The sequence below is a fragment of the Schizosaccharomyces pombe genome (assembly GCF_000002945.2).
Source record: "Schizosaccharomyces pombe strain 972h- genome assembly, chromosome: I".
NCBI lineage: Eukaryota > Fungi > Ascomycota > Schizosaccharomycetes > Schizosaccharomycetales > Schizosaccharomycetaceae > Schizosaccharomyces > Schizosaccharomyces pombe.
In genome coordinates this window covers 5106340-5129151 of record NC_003424.3, presented here as the reverse complement: position 1 = coordinate 5129151, position 22812 = coordinate 5106340, and the positions used below count along the sequence as shown (strand labels likewise).

The following is a 22812-nucleotide window of genomic DNA, read 5'->3' as shown; positions in this document are numbered from 1 at the left end:
TAGTGCCATGTGTACGACGCATGCAAATTTTAAGGGATTAGAGTGAACGACTCGCTACTGCCGTTCTCACCGCTCCACTGGGCAATGATGCCAACAACTGCAGTAATAATTATTCCTTAGCCATTTACCAATTGTTTCGAACTTCAATCATAAAATTGGGAATATTTTCATTTACTTGATGGGAAGCTGAGGAATGAAAATAGGTACCCAAAGGAATCGTTGTGAAAATAAAAATCAACAAAGCCAAATTCATGACGCTAGATTGAAGTTCATAACGTTTAGCAGGAAATAAGAAGAGCATATATACGATAAGATGATATTTCGAAAAAGTATTTCCAAATCTCCATCAAGCAAGGGAAGCACAGTATGCTTTCGCTGCGGACAGGCATTTCAACGTAGAGAGACACCTATTTCGTTTGGGGGTCATATGTGGCATAAGGATTGCTTCTGCTGTACGAAGTGCGATAAAGGATTGGAGCACAGTGATCAAATGCTGGTGCAAACCTCTGATGGACGACCGGTGTGTAGCTCTTGCGCCCATACCTGTACAGCGTGTCGTATGAGGATCAAGGACTATGCCCTAATGTCAGGCTACGACTCCTATCACAGAGAGTGTTTTCGTTGCCATGATTGCCGAAAGCAAATAATTGACTCTAACTTTAAAAGAGATAATAGGACTATATTTTGTAATGATTGTAAACAAGTCCGTCACCCTTCCAGGTCTTCAGACGAGAGCGCTGATTATCACAATTTTGAGGTTGATGTCACGATTAAGCCCACAGAGACAAAGTCTTCAGTGGAATCTAATAAGTCTTTAAGCATTGAAATTATGTCTCCTCAAAAGCCACCATTATCACCTTTTGGTGGAAGCAGAGACCGCTTAGTTAGCGAAACACCGACTAACATGAGTCAGGCAGAAGGGGGTAATGTGCCGAACGATGGACAGGATAGTAATCTTGCGTCTAATTCTGCAGATTCGCTGCTGCCTAGTGCCAAAAATCGAAGTTTTTCCTCGTTTACGAGTTTTGAATCGCCGATGAAGTATGACGATTCTTTCTTTCCTATTTCACCTTCTATATCTCCGTTACAAAAAGTTAACAAGCAGCAACAAATTGAGTCTCCTACAGCCACATTTCCGTTAAGCAAAAATACTTGGAAGAATCGATTCCATACGTTTCACAAACAATCTTTTACTCCTGTTAACGATAGCTCTTCCTCGGACAGCTTAAAACCCACAATTAATGAGGAAGCCCTGGACGACTTTGCTGGCTCTGCTTCTCCTTATAAAACCATGTCATTGACTGACCGAGCAGAGCCAATTGTCATGAATGGACATATGCGTTCTCTTCACAATGCCACCTCTCCCTTTCGGCCTTTTTCTCCCTCTTACAGGTCGAGTGATACGCATTCACCGAGAACCCGCTCACCGAATGTCCAAACCCATAAAAAAACCTCTTCTCAGCCATCTGACCTTTCATCTTTTGCGCAGCTACTTTCACCGCCTCAGGTTCTTTCTCCCAAACCAAATGGCGGGGGCCATAAAAGTTTTCGGCATTCGCATTCTCTTTCTGAGACTTCTCAGCAAACACTCGTTCCTTCGCTGGGATCTAATGGAGAGTACCATTTACCGACAAACGATCATTCTTCAACTCCAGCACAATCAGAGCGAGATTCGGATGTTGAAGAATTGCGTGAACAGTTGGAAAATCTTACTGCTCTTACCAAAAAATTGTCCGAAAGGCTCTCAAGTTCTACGTTTGACAACTCTAAGTTTATTCGTACGGAAGATAAGGATACTGTTCGTTCGGCTAAACTTGAAATTTGTGAAAAGTTTTTTTCGTTTGCTGATGTGACAGATGATCCCACGCTGAAAGATCCGAAACATCAGGATTTGGTGGCTGCCGCCAATGCTTACATGGCAATGCTTCGTGAGAGTTACGGCACTGAAATAAACAATCTTTTGGAAAGGAGAAATGAGCTGCTTGACGATTACAATAATGTACAAAAAATTTTAAATGAATCGCTTGAAGCATCTGTACACCTAAATACCAAAAATCTCGAGTTGGCCGACTTAAACAACAATTTGGTAAAACAAATTCAGCATAGAGTACCTCCTGAAAACCAATCCAATTTGGAGCATACTATTACCACATCTTCCAAAAATACAACCAGCAGTATTAATCCACTTACTGCCGTGAGTAGCAACTCTGGGCAGTCATCAGGTCGACCTGGTCCGTTGTCACCAAATTTGAATGTGACTACGAGAATTGACATTAAGGGAAAAAAGGGAAGTATGCATTTGCAACCAAGAGATGTAAACCGTAAAGTCCCGTTCAAATCAATGCATACTAAATCAAAGTCTGCCGATCCTGTAGTAGGAAATGAAGATCGTACTCAATGTGACCATGTGTTTCATGTTAATGCCATATTCAAGCCCTCAAGGTGTTATATATGCTCGGAGAGCGTATGGGGATCTGAACTCCGCTGCTTTCATTGCTCAATTTCATGCCATTCGCGGTGTTTAAAAAGGCTGTTTGCAGAGTCGGAGCATGAGAAAACAATGAGTGAAACTGTAAGTGAAAATAGTAAATGGATGCCGGAAATGCCAACGAGGATGCCTCCTCCTGGGCCTTCACCAACGATGTTTGGACGATCGTTAGAAAATCAATTGAAAATTGAAGGGTCGGTTTTGCCTCAAGTAATTGCTATGTGCGTTTCTTGCGTGGATGCGCATGGATTGGAGGTTGAAGGTATTTATAGGATATCTGGCAGTGCTTCTCAGGTCCGAGTGTTAGTCGACGAATTTGAAAACGGGTCTATCCGAATGGAGCATTTGACTTCTGACTTGTTTGCCTGTACGTCGGTTTTGAAAACATATTTGCATCGCTTACCGGAACCAGTTATACCTGGCACTCAATACGAGGAGTTGTTGGAAGCGGAAAAAATCGAAAAGGAAGAGGAAAAAATTGAACGGGTAGTGGAAGTAATGAAAACGCTTCATCCTGCACATTTGAGCGTATTTCGATTTTTGATTGCACATTTGGGTCGTGTATGCAAGCACGCGGAGAAAAATTTGATGAACTCGAAAAATGTCTCTACAGTATTTGCACCTACTTTAATGCGAGATAAGGTGAATCGGTTTGATTTACAGCATGCTACCAAAAAGAGTACGGCTCTTCAGTTTATGCTTGATAACGTGGATAAGATTCTTCATAATCTGTAGCTTGTTTTATGAATAATGATTAAAATATCGGGGAACTTGTATTTTTCTAGGGAAGAAGGAACTTTACGATAATAATAACCACTTGTGTTCCAAACTTCAATAAGGAATACTTTTCGAAGAAATAATGAGACTTTTTTTACACCTCTTTTTTTTAATGAAAAAAGGAAAACAAAGATATTAGCATAACACTCTTACATTTACGACTGAACTATTCAAACTGGGTAATACAGGATGTACATTATGACAAGCAGGCAAGCACACGCACGCTCATCAGATACAAATAAATACGCACGCAAATGGAGATTGTATAAAGATATTTGCCATTAAGCATTGCGAGATGCAAAATAAGGAAAATATAATGCTAATTTGATAAAAAAAAAAGAAAACAAACTCTTTTTAACGATACTAAACAGAACTCAACTCGATTTGGTTCGAGTATTTCGTTTCTCATAACTTGAACATAAACACAACATAAACAACTCATCAAAGACACATACATACACAAACACTACGGTCGTGCCATCATGTCTCGAAATCTCAAAGAATGGTATGGGGAACATGGTGAGGGATGAATGGCAGTGAACGTGAAAGGGGATGGATGGCATAATTAAATGTAATCTGCAACATTGTCAGTCAGGGTATGACTAATCAAAAAATAAAAATTACAAGGGAGTAAGAAAAAAAAAACAAAAGCAATCAAATAGTACTACCTAAAAGGCTTATATCCCTATCAAGATAAGGATCGTTTTGCTCTTCCTCATCAAGTTGTTCCTCGTTATTGTTTGCATTTTTCTTTTGTGTTCCATTAGCGCTCTTGGAGCGTGATTTCTTTCCTCCAAAGATGCTGCCAAGACCGCCAAGAGACGAGAAATTAACACGGCCAGTATGTTGACTGGAACGGTTGCGAGTAGACTCGGACCTGGAGTCATCGTCGCCGATATCTTCCTGAGTGGCATGGTAGCTGGAGCTCTCCATGTCATCCTCCTCTTCCTGGACCAAAGGTCCGGCCTCTGGATATTCATTCATGTATTCGTTGAATGAATGAACGCCCATCGAAGGATGGCGTTGTCTACCGGAGAAGGAGTGTTTGTCAACATGATGACCATGGGTTTCTTGAGTTTGATCACTAGAAGTAAAACGATTTGCCATTGCGGTGGATTTGAAGAAATTCGATTAGTCAATTAGTATTGGATGAAATTCAATTTCAAATTGATTTGGATTTGGATTGGATTGGACTGTCAATAACAATTTTCAACTCAATTGGTTATTGTTTGTTTTGTTATTGTTGTTGTTAGATTGTCAGTGGGTGGGTAATTTAGCTTGACTCGCTGATGATCAATAAGGGTGGATATGAATACGATTCGGTATTTGTTATTACGAAGGATGAAATATATATGTACTGTATTTTGGGAATGGAATTTTCACTCTTAGTGCCCAACCTTCTATTTATCTCCTTGCTGTGGCCAAATGTCATACGTATTGGGTTGCTACATTGAATGTAAGTGTGCCTTACTCGTCCTTTCACCCGCAACTCCATTGTTATCCAGCATCGTCATCCACTGCAATCGTGGCGCCAACCTCTTCACTTCCACCACCCATATAGCATATTTCCGTGAGTGTGTACCTCGGCGAGATCCGTTAAGTGGGTTTACGAAACAGGCCAAGAGGAGGAGGAGGGTTTGGTGATAATGCAATGGAGCACACAAGTAAGCAGGACGAAGTATGATTGATGGATGGATGAAGGAAAAGAAGAGAAAATGGCAGGTTGGTTTAGAAGAGGCTGTTCATCCCGTGGTATCGCAGTCTCAAGTATGGCACGGAAAACAAGCGTCGTTTTAATTGTCCAGGAGAAAAACAAAAAGGAAACAAGACTTTAGAGGGTCAGTCTTTTTTTTATGTCTTTTCTATTTTTGCTTTATGTTGTTGTTTTATATTCTTTCTTTCTTTTTTCTGCCTTCTTGACAATTAATTGATTTCCGCGGCAAGCTTAGTCAGTCTATAATACGGTGTTGTGCATCAGAGATGTTATGGCATTGCGTCATGATCGACACCCTTCCTAATCCCTTTTTTCTCCGCCTTCGCTTCCCCACACTTGGAGTCACAAGGCTGAGTCGATGCTACCTGAAAAGATGGGGTAATGGCATGACGAAAAAGACTGCAGGAAGAGAGGGGTGGGTGAAAGAAAGGGATTCAAACGAGACATCAATAATGGATGGAAGAAATAAAAACATAAAAGAAAAAAGAAAAAAAAAAGAAAGAAAAAGTTAAAGAAGATGAAAATTTTTGTTTGTTTGTCTCAGAACTAAAGTTTTTTTTGCTCAATTTTCTGTTCAATTTCTTTGATTCGCATTTTGTTTTGTTCCACTTTTTCTTTTTTTTTTGTCTTTGTTCCACCATTGGTTTTCTTTATCCATCTCTGTCCATTGTTGGTAATCTTGCTTTATGATTATAGGAGTCCTTTGTTTTCTCTCTCTCTTTTTTTTTTTATTTCTTTGTATGAATTGCCTTTTTTTTGACTAGCGTTCTTTGTCATACATGTCATCTTGAAATAGATGGTTTTGATTGTTTCTTGTTTTCAATAACTTTTTTTTTTTTTTTTCTGCTCTCTTTCTCTTTTCATTTTTTTTTTGGTCAGCGTGAGATACTGGCTTTCATTGAGCTACAATAAATAGTTTTGACTTTTTATTTCTATTTCTATTTCTTCTTTATTTTCCTGCTGTCTTTCTCTTCTCGCATACACAAAAGAGACTCAAACATACACACACACATACTCGGAGAGTTTCTCTCTCTCTCTCTCTCTTTTTTTTAGAGTTTCCTTTTTGCTCACTTGTTTTTCTTTGATCGTCGTTCTTTACGACATCTTTGTATTATAACGAAAATAACCTTTATTTGGACTTTCTTTTTATTCACTGTGGATGAGCTCACTGTGTTGTTCCATGCACAAATTTGTCACTTTCCATGTGAATTTTTCGTGGGGTTGTTGTAAACATTCATGAATTCCTTCGTTTGCTTTTTTTTTAAACAATTTTTAATTTTTATTTACTGTTTCTAATGCTGACATTTATTTGCCTTTTTTATTTCATTGCAAAACATTATATATGTATTCATAGTAAAAACTGAAGTGAAAGTCTATTACAGTCATTTAAATAGATTAGCTCATCTGTATTAAAATTAATAAAAGCATTGCAATTTATATTATAAAGTATGCTTAAAGCATTGTCTCGTGAGAAAGTCCAGTAGGAATTACTTAATTGAGCAGCGCCTTTTCTACTTTACTTTGTATACTATATGTTATTGTTTTACAGTTATCAAAACTTGCTTTTCCTTTCCTGAAATAACTGAGGTCAGTAAATTTAATGCTTCCAAACATCTTCCTTTGTATCCTCTTTTCAGTACATTCATTTATGAAGAAAGTTGTAATTACTGCAGTAAAAGGTGTTTCCCAAATTACAATTCCCACACTCGTGCTTTATTTTGCTAATTCACTTAGCACTCATACTTAGAAATCGTTATTTTGAAAGTACCATTGTAGAACTTAATAACACCACTATAATGGACTATCTAAACGTTGTGTAATTTTTACATTCGTTCGTCCTATGTTCAGTAAAAAATCTTTGCATCATTGACTTGGAAAATGAAAAGCTCATCCATGCTTCTCTTCCCTTTCTCATAGACTCTTGTTTGCCCTTTCCATTATTTTTAAATGTTTATTTATTAAATAGTGATCACTAGTGAATGTCAATAATAAGGAGTTGCATGATTTTCATCCCTATATTGTTTCCAGTAACGATGGATTGATTGTATACTGCAGGTGCAGGATCTTTGATGATAAGAAGAAACTGGATCTGCATGAGTGCAAAAATTTTTCTCTGCTTAGTCCTTCATTTGACCATACACACGATTCATATTTAATATTTAACCACCTCTTGTCGTTCATTTTGCATTTTCTTTTCTACGATACCTTTTCTCGTATTTTACAAATTATCATCCAAATACCAGGCGGTTAAAAACCGTTTTCTCAACCTTTTGATGCTGTATAGACATACCAAAAAATAGCGTTCCATCATTTTTTATTCTTGTCGCACCGTTTCGTTGAGTTGTAGGCTCGATAATTACTGAGAGAATCGGGTTTAAAAGTTTACTTTCACAACTTCCTAAACTCCTCTTTTCTTCTCTTTTTTTGAATACTAAAAAGCGTTTTATATACTAGATATGCACACACATTTCGCAAAAGTAAACACCCAGGGATAGCTTTTTTTTCTATTCTCCAAAACACTTAGATCCAACCTTACTACTACTGATTATAGTTGGTGGTTTTTTGTTTTCACTTTCTAATTTCATTACAATCATGACTGATTCGCAAACGGAAACACACTTGTCGCTAATTCTTTCAGACACTGCGTTTCCTCTGTCATCTTTTTCTTATTCGTATGGGTTAGAGTCGTATTTGTCTCATCAGCAGGTGAGAGACGTCAATGCATTTTTCAACTTTTTACCATTGTCCCTCAATTCAGTGCTACATACCAATTTGCCAACTGTCAAAGCAGCTTGGGAGTCACCGCAACAATATTCCGAAATCGAAGACTTTTTTGAAAGCACACAGACATGCACAATTGCCCAAAAGGTCTCCACCATGCAGGGTAAATCTTTGTTAAATATTTGGACAAAATCACTCTCCTTTTTCGTTACATCAACCGATGTCTTCAAATACTTGGATGAGTACGAAAGAAGAGTTCGTAGTAAAAAGGCACTCGGTCATTTCCCAGTGGTTTGGGGTGTGGTATGTAGAGCCTTGGGATTATCGTTAGAAAGGACATGTTATCTGTTCTTATTGGGGCATGCAAAATCGATTTGCTCAGCAGCTGTTCGCTTAGATGTTTTGACCTCCTTCCAGTACGTTTCCACTTTGGCTCATCCTCAAACCGAAAGTTTACTTAGAGATTCGTCGCAACTAGCTTTGAACATGCAACTAGAGGACACTGCTCAGTCATGGTATACGCTGGACCTTTGGCAGGGTAGACACAGTTTGTTATATAGTAGAATATTTAATAGTTAACAATCATCAAAACTGGAAAATACGATTGCCATGTAGCGATTTACATCTGAAACCATTTGTAGAGATTGAAAAAATTGCTCTTGGAAGGGTGCTTCGAATACGTTTTCGGAAATTTTAGTAAACGTCGTCAAAATTTTTGCCAAACGAATACCTTCCTGAGGTATGCTAGGTAAATAAGTCAACATGTGTTCATTCAAAGCGATCAGCTCATTCTTCATAACGATCGATGCATCCATTTGGGTTGCAAAATCCTCTAGTTCCAAAACACGATATAGCAAATTTCCTGTAACTATGTACTGTTTCGGGATTTCAGCTAACAGTACCTCTTTGTTTCCGTCGATAGAAAACTGATAGTTGTTTACAAATACTTCGACCACACGAGTCGTCAATGCTTCAATCAATTTGCGGTCCACTATATCCGTCGGCGATACCCTAGTTCGAAGTGTTAGCACTAAAAAATTAAGATGAAAGATAAAACACATATATATTAACGCCAATCGGATTCAAACATTTACCGCCAACGCACTATCAACACATACTCTTCAAAAGTCAAAGTAACAGCTAATTGTACTTGTTGAATCAACTCATCAAGTTGGTTATTCAACAAGATATACGCAATTCCCGTAAAAACAGCCGGGTCTTCATCGGATCCCGATGGTCGTAGCGTATTAGAAGGATCAAATTCCTTGACCATCTGTTCTTTAAAAGCTTCCCGTCCCAATACCGTAAGGGCAAGTTTACAGAGTAGGTTACACTGTGCCAAAACTGCTAAGGTCGTGAACATTCGAACCAAGCTCATGAATTTTAGTTGATTCCAAAGTAGTATTTTTTCCTCAGCACTCACTTCCGACATCCTTGTTTCTCGTAACTCTTGAATAATCGGAAGTAAAGGGATCCTCCGAATTATCTCATCCTTCAATATATGAAATGTGGAAATTGCGCTCGTAGCGCCATTAGACTGAACAGTATTGAAGGCTTCAACATATCTTATTTAAGTGCATCTAATTAGCTTCAATTCCGTTAAGTAATAGAAGACACTTACTTGGACTTGGAATTTCGTGTTTCCATAAATTCCATAAAAGCATTCCTTATACATGTATCCGCGCAATAAAATCCCAGAACTGGAATAGAGCTACCCAAAATGAAGTTACAGCATTTTCTTGATACAGCGTTCAAATGTTTTTCAAACGATTTTAGCATTTCTATTCGCCTGATCTAGTGTCCCGTCCAGCTAGTGAAGAGACGTTTGTTGCACTTTCAATATATTAGGATTGCAACGAATTCTTCAATGTAAACAGGGCACTTACGTTGGTGTTAACAGCAAAAATTTTAGATGTGATGTTGGTTGGATATAGTAGGAAAATCATATGCTGCCCATAATCCCTCAAGTTGATAGGCATCTAAAGTATTTGTCTCTAATAAACTAACTTATACTGAGAAATAGTCACCTAGGTAAAAAATTATTTTCCTTCTATAGCCCGTGAACTTTGAATTGTTGTTTACTTCAGAAACAATACAAAAATAATGAAAGCGAAAACACATTTTTGGTTGGATTGAGTATATTGATCATTTTTTTAATAAATAAACATAAAAATGAATTAATTTTGAGTGTTTTCATAATGCTACAATCAATATATCCATTTACGACAACGTTGCTATACCCAATAGATTTATAAGGTATTTAGTTACTTTCAAAATGTATAAGCTACTTGGTTCATTAAAAAATTTTCTTTCAGACAAATGCCCTTTTGTCTAACCGCTAACTCTCAGACATTTTCGATGATACACATTGAGGCTCTATGGGCATGTCTTATCCTTTACCAACACCACCTCGTTGAAACGGTCTCTTCTAAAGGCTACTAATCTTTTTGTATTCCGGCATTGTTTACTTTGTTGGTCCTTTTAGCATTAAAAAAAAAGAACCAAAATCTGGATTTTTGAAGGAAATTTGCATTTCCATCGTTGTTTATTAAGGAAGTATACATTGATCCACCATGTTAGACATAAACTTGTTTCAGGTTGAAAAGGGTGGAAACCCCGAAATTATCCGCGAATCACAGCGCAAACGTGGAGCCGATGTCGGCGTTGTTGATAAAGTTATCGAAATGTACAAAGAATGGGTTTCTCTTCGATTCGAACTCGACAACACTAACAAGTCGATCAATCGAGTTCAAAAAGAAATTGGCTTAAAAATGAAGGCTAAGGAAGATGCTTCTGAATTGTTGGAGGAAAAAAATTCTCTCACCGAACGTAAGAAGAACCTTATCGAGCAAGAAACAGCCAAGAATAAAGAGATGCTCAACGTAGTCTCTTCCATCGGCAACATTGTACATGATTCTGTACCAGTTAGCATGGACGAAGACAACAATGAGATTATTCGTAAGTGGGCTCCCGAAGGTGTTACTGTGGAGAAGAAGAATTGTTTGTCCCATCATGAAGTTTTAACTAGATTGGACGGGTATGATCCTGAACGTGGTGTTAAGGTGTCTGGTCATAGAGGATACTTTTTGCGTCAGTATGGTGTCTTTTTCAATCTCGCCCTAATTCAATATGGTCTTGACTTTTTAGAGAAACGTGGATATATTGCGTTGCAAGCGCCTACCATGTTGAACAAAGATGTCATGGCTAAGACTGCTCAGTTAGAGCAATTCGATGAAGAGCTTTACAAAGTAATTGATGGTGATGAGGAACGCTATTTGATCGCTACCTCCGAACAACCTATTTCTGCCTACCATAGCGGTGAATGGTTTGAAAAGCCTTCTGAACAGCTCCCTCTTAAGTACGCTGGATACAGTACTTGTTATCGTCGTGAAGCAGGGTCCCATGGACGTGATGCTTGGGGTATTTTCCGCGTTCATGCCTTCGAGAAGATTGAACAATTTGTTCTTACCGATCCTGAAAAGTCATGGGAAGCTTTCACCGAGATGATCAACCATGCTGAGGACTTTTATAAGTCTTTAGAATTGCCTTATCGTATCGTTGCCATTGTTTCTGGTGCTTTGAACAATGCTGCTGCCAAGAAGTATGATTTGGAAGCTTGGTTCCCTTTCCAAGGAGAATACAAAGAGCTTGTTTCTTGCTCAAACTGTACCGATTATCAATCTCGTAACTTGGAGATTCGTTGTGGTGTAAAGAAGATGGGCGATCGTGAAAAGAAGTATGTTCACTGCCTTAACTCTACTCTCTGTGCTACTGAGCGGGCACTTTGCTGTATACTTGAAAACTACCAAACTCCTGATGGTGTAAATGTACCTAAGGTGTTGCAACCTTATATGGGAGGTAAAACTTTCCTTCCATTCACCAAGGAATTACCCAAAAATTCTACCTCCAAGAAGGGAAAGAATTAATTGGGTGAAGGTTAGTTGGATTAAATAAATAAGATATCTTCTACTGTTCCGGATTATACCGTCATTATTGTGCGTTTGATGGATTTTGTAAATAAGATGTATGTTGTTTGAATCGAATTGTTCCCTTCCCGTGTACGAAAACGAAAAAAAACCCTTGGTAAAAGACAAATATTTTTTTGTAACTTTACATTTTCCTGGGATAGCAATAGAACTTTTTTAGAAAATAAAATTACGACCAAAATACAATGAATGTCTCGATTATATGTCAAAATGAGTACATACTATTGACTACGGGGTCGTAGCAAGAAACAACAATATGCGACCCCAAAAAAAAAAAAGAAGAAGATGAAAGAAATTAATTAACACAATTTATTTTAAGATAGAAGATTATCATCTGTCTTGTAACAAAGCATTATTAAATGTTTATTTCCTTGCTTTACCGACTGGCTTCACCTTAATTACTAAGTTGTACTAAATTCTGACATTTATGGTACACGCTATTTTGGATTGTGTTTTCTTTAAATTTTTTTGCACTATTTTTATTATTTGTTTGCGAAAATTTTTCACAGTAAACACTTTAGCGTATTATATTTTGTTTTGTTATTGATTACACAATGCATTAAAGCATTTTTTACACAATCTTGGTATAGCAATTTTATGCACTTCCACTCTTTATCTTTGATAGCAAAGCTGACGATTGTATTCTTTTATCTCGTAGCCCCCAACGTTTGCTCATAATAACGCATCTTCCGTTGACATCTTAATAAGGTTGTGGCTACGTTCCTCAACAGAGTTACCTATTAACGTGGCTGTAATTCTCATATTAAAGGGTTCGTTGCAGTGTATTAAGCAGAAGGCTTTAGTGAGAAGGTTGGGTGAATGGGGTCATCCGTTAGCAACATACCGAAAAGTATTGGCAAATAGAGAAAGTCAGTAGTTGGCGGCTTTTAGGGCTCTAAACTGCCTGTATTCTATTTCTTAATAGTCTCTAAGAGATTTATATCTCTATTTTTAAAGGAGACTAACCGAGAATCCTCCGTAACCCAAGTTTGTTCGCGAAACGAGTCGTGCATTCATATTTAGGTGAAAAAAATTTTTCATCAGCTAAAAAATGGGTGAAAAAGACAAACTCCACGAAATTTCAAGCAAATTTGCTTCCTTAGGGCTTGGGTCGCTGAAGTCAACCCCTAAAGCTCGTGAAACGACAGAACCTCCTCCGCCATCATCTCAGCAACCTCCAAGCACTCCAAATGGCAAAGAAGCTGCTTCTCCAAGTGCTTTAAAACAAAATGTCCGTCCTTCCCTTAACTCTGTGCAGCAAACTCCTGCATCGATAGATGCAGTGGCCTCTTCTTCCAATGTAAGCCTGCAATCTCAGCAGCCCTTATCTAAACCTGTCGTTTCATCCAAACCTAATCAAACCACTGCAATGCCACCTCCTAGCAATAACCCATCTCGCCATGTTAGCTCTACTTCAAACAAACCAGCAGCCGTCTCTCCTAATCCAGCAGCGCACCATGCAGAGTTGCCCTCTGGGTCCGTTCCTCCTTCAGCTTCTGTATCCCGAGCAAACTCAACTGCTACCACTACACCTCACAAAGCTGGTGTCGTCTCTAATCCAGCGGCAGCTAACGTTCACGTACTATCTGTAGCTGCCTCTCCTAATCCTTCTACGCCTTCCAACGGCCCAGCACCTGTTTCCACTACAGCAACACCATCTAGAAATCCAGTCACTCGTCTTCAACGTATTTTTTCACAAAACTCTGTATCTCGCCAAAACAGTCGAACTGGTCGAGGCGCAGCTGTTGCAAATACTGAGGAAACGAATAGCACAGGTGGTAGTGAAACAGGTGGTGCTGCTAATAGTTCATCTACTTCAAATCCTTCCTCTGCGAAGTGGTCTCGCTTTACTGTTTATGACGATGCAAGTCATACGCATCAATTAAGGCCTGCTCGTCGGCAAGAGAAGCTTGGTAAGATGTTAAAAGACTTCCTTGCCGGTAACAGTAAAAAGCGTGAGGAAGAGAGGATAGCTAAAGAAGCTGCTGATGCACAGCATCAACTCAGTCTTGTTCAATCATGGATCAACGGATATGGTCAAGAAAAGCTTGCTGACAAAAAAGATCCCGCTAAAGTTTCTGCAAGTTTTGTAGAGAAATATGGTCGCTGTCAGGAGGTTATTGGTCGTGGCGCTTTTGGCGTTGTTAGAATCGCACATAAAGTTGATCCTCAAAACTCCGGCTCTGAGACATTGTATGCCGTTAAGGAGTTCCGTCGAAAGCCTGCCGAGTCTCAAAAGAAGTATACAAAGCGCTTAACATCTGAGTTTTGTATTTCTTCTTCATTGCGACATCCAAACGTGATTCATACATTAGACCTGATCCAGGACGGCAAGGGTGACTATTGTGAAGTGATGGAGCTTTGTTCGGGAGGCGATTTGTATACGCTTATCATGGCCGCCGGTCGTCTAGAGCCTATGGAAGCTGATTGTTTTTTCAAACAATTGATGCGTGGTGTTGATTATTTGCATGATATGGGTGTGGCTCATCGTGATTTAAAGCCGGAAAATTTGTTATTGACCGTTAGCGGAAGTCTAAAAATCACTGATTTCGGTAATGGTGAATGCTTTAGAATGGCCTGGGAGAAGGAGGCTCACATGACATGCGGCCTCTGTGGATCCGCACCCTACATTGCTCCAGAAGAATATACAGAAAGTGAATTTGATCCACGCGCAGTAGATGTCTGGGCTTGTGGTGTTATCTATATGGCCATGCGTACCGGTCGACATCTTTGGCGCGTTGCCAAAAAGAGTGAAGACGAGTATTACTCCAGATATCTGATGGATAGGAAAAACGAGAGCGGTTATGAACCTATCGAAATGCTTGAACGTTCAAGATGCAGAAACACTTTGTACAACATTCTTCATCCCAACCCAACTTACCGCCTGACAGCAAAACAGATAATGAAGAGTGAATGGGTTCGTTCCATCACTCTTTGTGAAGCTGGCAATGCTGGTCTGTAAGTAGAGAGTAGGATTTAAAAGTTACAAATCATGACATTCGAAGCTTTCTAAGCTGTTCGAAAATGAGGATTTACTATTGTTACTGTCTTGATTAAACTATGTTTACATGCATAATTTAATTGTATTGAAAGACTTTTGTTTTTTTATTGCATTCACTCTAGAAGGGCGAAGGGATGGGTTTGATCGTGAAACGCGTCACAAATTATTCATAGTTTGACACAATGCCAAGCGCTATTCAACAATCGCTTGTGTTTGTCTATTTTAACTTTATTACACCTCATGTGGTTTCAACACCGGCACTCCAATTGCCAAGAGGAAAGGGAGAGAGTTGGTGTTTAAACTACATATTTTGGGTATATGTATATATTTTTAAAGAATTCTTACATTAAAGCTTTATATTACGTTCGTTATCATTTTTATATGTACACTAGTGAGCGTGGTGTCTGTGATTTGTTGCATGCACTAGTAAGTCACTTTTTAACTAAACCTAGAAAGTTATGAGCACGGAGCTGACATATCTGAGTTACTTCCACTGTCTAAGACATTAGTGTGTGCAGCTACTTAATAATTAAATTCGGTACCAAAACAAAGAAAATCGTGTTGATTGGTTAATGAATGAAAACTCAATTATAGTTAGATAGATGCATATGAAAAGTAAGCTTCTGAACAGGAGCGTGAGCAAAATGTTTCACTATTGGTAGTATAGAACGAACGTTGGGGTTCAAAGGAATCATAGGAATTGAGAGGAGTGCGAGGGCTGAACAATGTATCAAAATCGAAATGTGTTGTGGTGAAATTCAGCCACTTTTATGATGACACAAATCCAACATACATAGCTGAAAAGAAGCTCAGCTTGAAATTGGGGTTTGTACAGATCCAATTACGAATGGTAGGAAATGTTGATTGAGTATTAAACCTACCTGAACTTGGGAAATGAAATCCAGTATACTGCTCCGTAGGACCTATAACTTGTTGCTGCAGCTGGGGCCAATTAATTCGGATCAGACCTTTACTGTTAATATACTAATAAACGTATTGTGTTAGTATTATGAAAGATAAATACGATTTTCAGTGCGAAACACAAGGTTTTTAAAACCTCTAAATATAAATAAAGAATCAAACTTAAGCACTTACAGCAATGGTAGCGAAAACGGCGGAGCAGGCAACGATGAATAAACGGCCCAATTTTCCTAAAGCAAATCCGGCTGCTAAACCAAGAGAGCTTCCAATAAAGATTTGACGGTAATTCAGCTTAAATTGAGAGGTGATAGTAGTTGCAGCACTTGCCGAATCTTCACACAAGACTGGGCGAAATGGGTGAAACCTGTGCAAGAATCCTCTTCCTAGAAGTAAACAATTCATTATGTGAGAGTAAAAAATAAAGAAAAATAATAGAAAAGGTACAAATTTGGTGGAAACGGTTTAGTCTAAAGGTGGGAATTATTACGAAACGTCATGTCTCGAAGATGTAAATAAAAGATGGATAAAGTATCTTCGTTGCTTTTTCTTAATCAGCTTACTGAGAAAGTGTGTGTCTTAAGGTAGATTTATTATAAGAGAAAGATGTAAACAAATGTATTGTGTACGAAGTATTTAAGTGAAAGGTAATTTTGTGCTTCTTCATCATCGTTTCTAAAATTAATAATGTTCCTTTTTAAGATCAACGATCTTTTAGTTTGGTATGACTTGCTTCGAAGTTCTTTTTTCTTGATGTAAAGAACGGCATACATATTGAAACGGGATTGTCTTCATTTTAACAATTAAATTAAATATATTTCTCATTTCTTTTACTAAGGGTACGCAAGAATACGAGGGCATCTTGAATTCGGCTTCTTGCTCGTTTGGTTTTCAGTATGACTTGATGCATTTTCCAAGGATTGCAGAACAGGTGGGAGATCATTATTTTAAATCATATACTTTTTATTCACGCTCAATTGAATATTCAAAAAAAGGAGAACTTCAGAAATTTTGGCTGCGTTTTGCTATTGGCGATACACAAGTTGAATGTACCTTAAAACTAAGAGGAACATAATTTTTTTACCAATTTTAATAATCCTGCTTCTCAAGCGGTTGTTGCCTTGTGTGACTAAAAAAAAGCTTCAAAGTGTTTCTGTTCTTGACGCACTGATTCATGCAGAAGTTAGAGTAGATGAAATTAGCATGAAAGCAAAGTAAAAAAAAACTCATCTAAATTAAAGATTCTTAACTCTCAGCTCTATAAATTTATCTTTCCATCTTGTGTCTTATAGCAGTCCATCGGGAAGCTTGTGCTACCCAAATTATATCTCACTTCTGTATACATATGTTCAGCAAACATAATCATTTTTAGTAATTCAACTTTTTACAATTAACAGTCTCTTTAAAAGTTGCAATTTCTAGCACTGTGGAAACGCATCTCAGGTCGAGAGAGAAGATGAAAAGACGCTAGCCGAAGCATGAGACAAGATTAAGTTTCTATTGTTTTTTCCCATTTAAACATCTATACGGCTGTGATTATATAAAACCTAAACAATCTTAATTTATAAACCAACCTGCACCTATTTAAGAACACTTAGTGTGCACATTAGCGCTGCACGCGTCTACTCACCATCCACCAAAAAGCAGATTCAATCATTTTAACTAGAACATAATGGCTGTATCAGCTGTTCCCCATCCTTCCAAGCAAGCGCAGGCTTCGGAGGAGGGAATAAATCAAGAAAAATGCATCAATGAAGGTATGTCTGCAACGTTTTAACATACAATTTCTAGTTGATCAATGTAAAATGTGTTTCTAATCTGAAACAGAGTATAAAATTTGGAAAAAGAACTCACCGTTCCTTTACGATTTAATAATTACTAGAGCTTTGGAATGGCCTTGTATGTCACTACAATGGTATCCAGAGCAGCAAATGTAAGTCAATCATTTGAATCATAATGTTTAATCTTGTTTATGTGACTCAAAAAACTTACCATTATTTTTTGTTATAGTTTTGCAGAACATGGATATACTGAGCAGAAAATGTTTCTGGGAGTTCGTGCTGATGTTGGCAAATACTTACTAGCTGTTGCGTCTATTCAATTACCCTATTTAAATCAGACTGTTCCTCCTACTACAATGGAGGGAGCATCTGCGGGTGACGAGTCTTCTCTACGTGTTAATATCTCAAATCTTTATTCTCATCCTGAGTCTGTTTGTAGTGCGAAGCTTATGCCACAAGACGATTCTTGTGTAGCTACGGTGGGTAACTATCATAATGATGTGTTGGTTTTTGACAAGGAATCCTTCGAATCTTATAGCTCGGCTAGTGAGTCTCCTCTTAAGCCCAAATATAGATTGACCAAACATACCCAGCCCTGTACTAGTGTTTGTTGGAATTTTCTTTCTAAGGGTACTTTGGTTTCTGGATCGCAAGACGCTACTCTTTCTTGTTGGGATTTGAATGCTTACAACGAGTCAGATTCAGCGTCAGTTTTGAAAGTGCATATAAGCAGCCATGAAAAACAGGTCAGTGATGTACGCTTTCATTATAAGCACCAGGATCTTCTTGCTTCAGTTTCCTATGATCAGTACCTTCATGTTCATGATATTCGTCGCCCTGATGCTTCCACAAAGCCAGCTCGAAGTGTGCATGCCCATAGCGGTCCTATTCATTCTGTTGCTTTCAACCCTCATAACGACTTTATTTTGGCTACTTGTTCGACTGACAAAACCATTGCACTTTGGGATTTACGGAACCTTAATCAACGCTTACATACATTAGAAGGACATGAAGACATTGTAACAAAAATTAGCTTTTCTCCTCATGAAGAGCCTATTCTTGCTTCTACCTCAGCCGATAGAAGGACCTTAGTTTGGGATCTTTCAAGAATCGGGGAAGATCAGCCTGCTGAGGAAGCTCAAGACGGTCCTCCGGAGCTTCTTTTTATGCACGGAGGCCATACTTCTTGTACAATTGACATGGATTGGTGTCCTAATTATAATTGGACAATGGCAACCGCTGCTGAAGATAATATTCTTCAAATTTGGACACCTTCTCGCTCAATTTGGGGTAATGAACAATTAGAGGAAGATGCTACGGCATATTTAAGTTAACCGGTCGTATACAACATTCATTGATATTTTACTTAATGTCCCAAACCTGTTTCTCTCTTTAACTCCTTTTTTTTTCTACCCTAATTGCACATAAAAGCAAGTTTTTGATTAACATATATATATTTAATTTTGTTTTTTTTACATGTTCAGAATACTCGTAAGGCAGCACGAGATAACTCCCATAAAAAGTATTATGAAACGATACAGTGTCGGTAGACGTGTGATTTGCAAACACCTAGAGATAATGTGATTTTCATTTGCAAAACATAGATAGATATTGCAAAGGCCAATGGTAGTACACAAACATACATAAGTTTCTATATCATAAGATGTTAATAAACAAAAGACAGGATTTTCACTTACTTTTTTTCCAAATAGGTGACAAAAACTCGGAACTTTGGTTTATTCCAATACAAATTCCTAAATATTGTAAAGAACTTAAAAGAAATATGCTAGTCACTAGCACGTTTTTCGTATTTGATTTTTCAAGTTGCCATTCAGGTAATTCAACCCAGTTCAACTCGTGTAGTATTAAAGTCAGCAAGCCATGGGATAGCCATATTAATACTGATTGAATTCCTAAATCCTTTACTCTTCCTTTGCCAAACAATGTTGAATTAGGGCGATTGCTTGTCAAATTTTGAGCAGGGTCGAAGTAACTCATAGCTGCTGACAGTGGAAATATGATTAACAGATCCATAAACAAAAATTGGTTATCGTTAAAGTTATAATTTTTTAAATAGAGAAAGAAGACACCAGAAAACTGGACTATAGCACACAACACCATATATTGAAAACAACGATGGCTAAGTATTAAGGAGCATCTGCCCTCCAATAAGACATTAAAAACATCCTTAATTGATTTTTTTTTGCTAACAAAGGAAGCTGCAGCACATGCCTCGGAATCAGAGAGAGAAACTCCAACATCGGCTTGCTTCAAAGCAATACAGTCATTTGCCCCGTCACCGCAAAAGCCAACTTTGCAGCCATATTTTTGACAAAGCTCCACATATGTAGCCTTGTCAAAAGGGGACATTCTAGCGAGAACCCTTAGTTTACTTAATAAGATTTTAATTTCATTAAAAGAAAGCATGGTCAATAATCTTTGAAGTAGTTTTCCATCCATACAAAGGCTTGAATCCTTCTCGAGGATTACATCTTTTAAAGAGAAGCCGTCGGGAATGGGCTGAAAGTTCTGAGTTTGTAAATCTATTTTTTCAAAATGGATTTGTGGACAATCATCCCCAGAATCTGCTAGTTCAGCTGTGTATATAAAATTGCATGAGTCTAATGCACCGCAATGCTTAGCAACGAAAACACTAGTGAACAATGAATCGCCAGAACAAATCGAAACTTCCATTTTGCTTCTTAAAAGAGAGGAAATAACATCTTTAGATGATTCTCTTAAAGGGCTCTCTAATACAAACAATCCTTGAAAGGTAACATTGGATTCTAGAGTAGAACGAGAAAGATGTATCAATTCTTGAAGTGGAGTAATAAGGTTCTTGGATGCAAATGCAATGATTCGAAACCCTTTAGATGAAAGCGTATGAATAACTTCCTGTACATTGCTTGGAATGGACTGTTGAGAAGAAATAGCTAATATCGATTCTGGAGCTCCTTTTGTGAATAACATTAAAGACCTCTCAGTACTAGTAGAGCAAATTACTGACATCCGACGTAAAACCGGATCAAATTCCAATGCCTTATAGATAGAAAAAATTTGACTGGGTCCATCGAAAGAATTGGATACGGAAAATAACGGAGGATGTGGAGTATTTGAAGCTCTGATAGTGGCACAAAAAGTTCCATTGAACTGAGTAAAGAGTGTGACTTCCAAAGGATCACCAACAAGTTCATTACCAACAAGTTCCAATGATTGAGAACATGTAGCTACTCTGTAGGCATGTGCGTTTAACTTTGTACTATCGAGAGATAAACTGTCAGCATCAACTTGTTTAAGTAATCCATTTGATCCACTTTTAACATAGACACAAGAAAGCTGCACAGAGTTTTCTGTTAGAGTACCAGTTTTATCGAATACAAACGTAGATAAGCATCCAGCATTATGAATGCTAATACAAAGTTAGTAAATGAATAAAATTCTCTTTGAAATGCATACCTTTCAGGGGAAGTGGTGTAAATTAATGCACGACTAAGCCTGGCAATTGAGTTAGCTATCCCTACAGATAATGTCGCAGGCAAAGCCGGGGGGACTAAAATAGTTAAAACATCGAGGGAGCGTAAAACAACATGTCCAAAAGATGCGTTATATAAATTCAAGTAAATAGCAATGAAAACTATGGAAACAAAGGACAAAATAGCCATTGTTTTCAGGAAAGACATAGAATCTAGATAAAGTTGGGAAGGTCTCAAATTGGGATAAAGAAGATTTCTAATTAACTGTCCCTTGTTAGATCTAAACCCTGTTCGGACTACAGATATCAAACAAGGGGTTGATGGAGTACTGTCAATTTTCAGAAATTTTGTACCAGCATGAATAAGATGAGGAGAAAAAATGTTGCAGGAAGCGATCATCCACGAATCCAATGAATTATCTTCTAAGGGAAACTTTCTGGCAGGAACCGATTCTCCAGTTACCATGCTTTCATCTAATAAACATGAGCTTGAAAATAATATACCATCAACAGGACAGGTTTTCAGATCAAGGTTTGAAAAATATAATAAGTCTCCAATTACCAAATCATCTGCAAGTACGGTTTGTTTTACTTGGTTTCTTATTACCGTAACAGGCTGTGGAGCCCCAATTATTGAATGAATTCGATTTTCGGATTCTTTTGATTCCTTTACTGACAAAAAAATACTGTAAGAAGAAATAAATACGATACAGCAAGAATAAAAAACAAAACTATCGCAGAGCCATATAAGAACAGAAACAGCTTGAAACAAATAAAAAGGATGTAGGACCTAAATTGTAAGTAGGGGTTAAAAGGGAAAGCATATTATTTTCAATTACCTCATTTAAAAGGATTGTTACGATACTTTTTTTCGTCGATACAAGGGAATTAGAGCCATACACTTGACGGAGCTTAGCTATGGTAAACGTGTCCAATCCATTTTGAATATATGCAGGAGTGGAAGTAACTAATGAATAAGCGGAGGTTTCCAACGGCATTAGAACCCATTGTAAATTAAGAGGTTCGAGGTAAAATCTCAGTTTTTTATATTCAAAATAACGCGTCTTACCAGAAGGCAATACGAATGATGATGTCTGAATATCATTTTTTAAACAGATAGAGGAAACTTTCTCTATAGATGAGGTGCCAGACGGGTCGCTTATGGCAACAAATTCGACATCCTCATTAGAACATGGCGCCTCAATCCATTTTAAACGAAATTCAGGTAGCCACGTTAATATAAGATGGAGCAATCCCAGAGTGAGGATTTCAGTAACCCTTAAAATATAAACTTTTGCAGGAATAGATTTAAATGGCTTAATACCGATAGTTTCTTCATTAGAGATATCATAATGTTGAAATAGTAGTTGTCGAGGAGTACCAGGCTCGGAATCGTTTTCAGGTACCAACTGTTTTAATTCGATTGAATCCATCCAGTTTCCAATCGGTGAAAAAAATGTTTAAGAAGACATGTAATATATTCGTTTAAAGAGAAAATTATTTACAGTATCTTTTAGATATGGCTAAAGGTTTCAACTAGCTGGATTGAATCGGTACGGAAATCATACAAACAAATAGTGGTAAAACCGCGTGGTTCGTATAGTAATTACAAAAGGAATGGTTGGGAATTATACGCTTCACAAAGGTATTCCGCATTCAATAAAGAAGGAGAATAACAGGTTAGAGAACCACTGGGACTAATCACCTCAAGCTAGTACAACTGATCTATCCATATGAAGAAAAGGATAGCATGCTTGCTTACAGAATGTATTTTAATGGACTTCACTGATGCCCTGTCCGATTTCATAATTCCTCCGTATAGTGTCTTCAGCGATTTTGTTGGTAGCGTAGAAGCTTGTGTTGCGCTGCTCTATTTTAACGACAATTACCAAAGGTAATTTAAATTGCTAGCATTTAGTTGCAATTGGAGCAATTTGCTAGCCAACTTTTAGTT

At 37.8% G+C, this 22812-nt stretch overlaps 10 protein-coding genes and 11 long non-coding RNA genes across 21 annotated transcripts; 12 read left to right on the top strand and 9 right to left on the bottom strand.

Moving 5' to 3' along the window:
* Positions 1-118: 118 nt before the first annotated feature.
* Positions 119-5824, top strand: rga3 (Rho-type GTPase-activating protein Rga3). The gene has a single exon (NM_001020300.3). The coding sequence runs from the start codon at positions 314-316 to the stop codon at positions 3221-3223; it is 2910 nt and encodes a 969-aa protein (NP_594871.1). The 5' UTR covers positions 119-313; the 3' UTR covers positions 3224-5824.
* SPOM_SPNCRNA.4315 lies at positions 997-1218 on the bottom strand. Its single transcript, NR_193676.1, has one exon. It is a non-coding gene; the product is annotated as a non-coding RNA (long non-coding RNA).
* Positions 3509-4636, bottom strand: mug108. Its single transcript, NM_001020299.3, has one exon. The coding sequence runs from the start codon at positions 4370-4372 to the stop codon at positions 3920-3922; it is 453 nt and encodes a 150-aa protein (NP_594870.1). The 5' UTR covers positions 4373-4636; the 3' UTR covers positions 3509-3919.
* SPOM_SPAC29A4.22 (uncharacterized protein) lies at positions 4539-4760 on the bottom strand (the record flags this gene model as incomplete). Its single annotated transcript, NM_001356197.1, has 1 exon — positions 4539-4760. One exon carries the CDS (start codon positions 4758-4760, stop codon positions 4539-4541), a length of 222 nt encoding a protein of 73 aa, NP_001343133.1.
* Positions 5799-6425, top strand: SPOM_SPNCRNA.1048. Its single transcript, NR_149891.1, has one exon. It is a non-coding gene; the product is annotated as a non-coding RNA, possible alternative UTR (long non-coding RNA).
* Positions 6426-6703: 278 nt separating this feature from the next.
* SPOM_SPNCRNA.4314 lies at positions 6704-6941 on the top strand. The gene has a single exon (NR_193675.1). It is a non-coding gene; the product is annotated as a non-coding RNA (long non-coding RNA).
* A 112-nt stretch (positions 6942-7053) lies between these two features.
* Positions 7054-8312, top strand: ure6 (urease accessory protein ure6). Its single transcript, NM_001020298.3, has one exon. The coding sequence runs from the start codon at positions 7572-7574 to the stop codon at positions 8277-8279; it is 708 nt and encodes a 235-aa protein (NP_594869.1). The 5' UTR covers positions 7054-7571; the 3' UTR covers positions 8280-8312.
* pex3 (peroxin-3 peroxisome import protein) lies at positions 7418-9601 on the bottom strand. Its single transcript, NM_001020297.3, has 3 exons — positions 9322-9601; positions 8819-9265; positions 7418-8711 (listed from the first exon to the last, which is right to left on the bottom strand). Exons 1-3 carry the CDS (start codon positions 9477-9479, stop codon positions 8276-8278), a joined length of 1041 nt encoding a protein of 346 aa, NP_594868.2. The 5' UTR covers positions 9480-9601; the 3' UTR covers positions 7418-8275.
* Positions 8771-10058, top strand: SPOM_SPNCRNA.1047. The gene has a single exon (NR_149890.1). It is a non-coding gene; the product is annotated as a non-coding RNA, possible alternative UTR (long non-coding RNA).
* Positions 9677-10193, bottom strand: SPOM_SPNCRNA.4313. The gene has a single exon (NR_193674.1). It is a non-coding gene; the product is annotated as a non-coding RNA (long non-coding RNA).
* srs1 (serine--tRNA (Ser) ligase Srs1) lies at positions 10099-11682 on the top strand. The gene has a single exon (NM_001020296.3). The coding sequence runs from the start codon at positions 10274-10276 to the stop codon at positions 11624-11626; it is 1353 nt and encodes a 450-aa protein (NP_594867.1). The 5' UTR covers positions 10099-10273; the 3' UTR covers positions 11627-11682.
* SPOM_SPNCRNA.4312 lies at positions 10319-10574 on the bottom strand. Its single transcript, NR_193673.1, has one exon. It is a non-coding gene; the product is annotated as a non-coding RNA (long non-coding RNA).
* A 602-nt stretch (positions 11683-12284) lies between the features above and the next one.
* Positions 12285-14096, bottom strand: SPOM_SPNCRNA.4311. Its single transcript, NR_193672.1, has one exon. It is a non-coding gene; the product is annotated as a non-coding RNA (long non-coding RNA).
* hal4 (serine/threonine protein kinase Hal4) lies at positions 12518-15239 on the top strand. Its single transcript, NM_001020295.3, has one exon. The coding sequence runs from the start codon at positions 12738-12740 to the stop codon at positions 14646-14648; it is 1911 nt and encodes a 636-aa protein (NP_594866.1). The 5' UTR covers positions 12518-12737; the 3' UTR covers positions 14649-15239.
* fun14 (integral mitochondrial outer membrane (MOM) protein) lies at positions 15001-16093 on the bottom strand. The gene is made up of 2 exons (NM_001020294.3): positions 15783-16093; positions 15001-15671 (listed from the first exon to the last, which is right to left on the bottom strand). The coding sequence occupies exons 1-2, from the start codon at positions 16008-16010 to the stop codon at positions 15456-15458; spliced, it is 444 nt and encodes a 147-aa protein (NP_594865.1). The 5' UTR covers positions 16011-16093; the 3' UTR covers positions 15001-15455.
* Positions 16094-16126: 33 nt separating this feature from the next.
* On the bottom strand, positions 16127-22593 carry cta5 (Ca(2+)/Mn(2+)-transporting P-type ATPase P5 type Cta5). The gene is made up of 4 exons (NM_001020292.2): positions 21698-22593; positions 20843-21648; positions 19084-20795; positions 16127-19037 (listed from the first exon to the last, which is right to left on the bottom strand). The coding sequence occupies exons 1-4, from the start codon at positions 22289-22291 to the stop codon at positions 18859-18861; spliced, it is 3291 nt and encodes a 1096-aa protein (NP_594863.1). The 5' UTR covers positions 22292-22593; the 3' UTR covers positions 16127-18858.
* Positions 16350-16917, top strand: SPOM_SPNCRNA.4310. The gene has a single exon (NR_193671.1). It is a non-coding gene; the product is annotated as a non-coding RNA (long non-coding RNA).
* prw1 (histone chaperone, Clr6 and Rpd3L complex subunit Prw1) lies at positions 17270-18874 on the top strand. Its single transcript, NM_001020293.3, has 3 exons — positions 17270-17362; positions 17433-17538; positions 17616-18874. The coding sequence occupies exons 1-3, from the start codon at positions 17278-17280 to the stop codon at positions 18718-18720; spliced, it is 1296 nt and encodes a 431-aa protein (NP_594864.1). The 5' UTR covers positions 17270-17277; the 3' UTR covers positions 18721-18874.
* On the top strand, positions 19202-19746 carry SPOM_SPNCRNA.4309. Its single transcript, NR_193670.1, has one exon. It is a non-coding gene; the product is annotated as a non-coding RNA (long non-coding RNA).
* SPOM_SPNCRNA.4308 lies at positions 20009-20670 on the top strand. Its single transcript, NR_193669.1, has one exon. It is a non-coding gene; the product is annotated as a non-coding RNA (long non-coding RNA).
* Positions 22395-22703, top strand: SPOM_SPNCRNA.4307. The gene has a single exon (NR_193668.1). It is a non-coding gene; the product is annotated as a non-coding RNA (long non-coding RNA).
* The last annotated feature ends 109 nt before the right edge of the window (positions 22704-22812 follow it).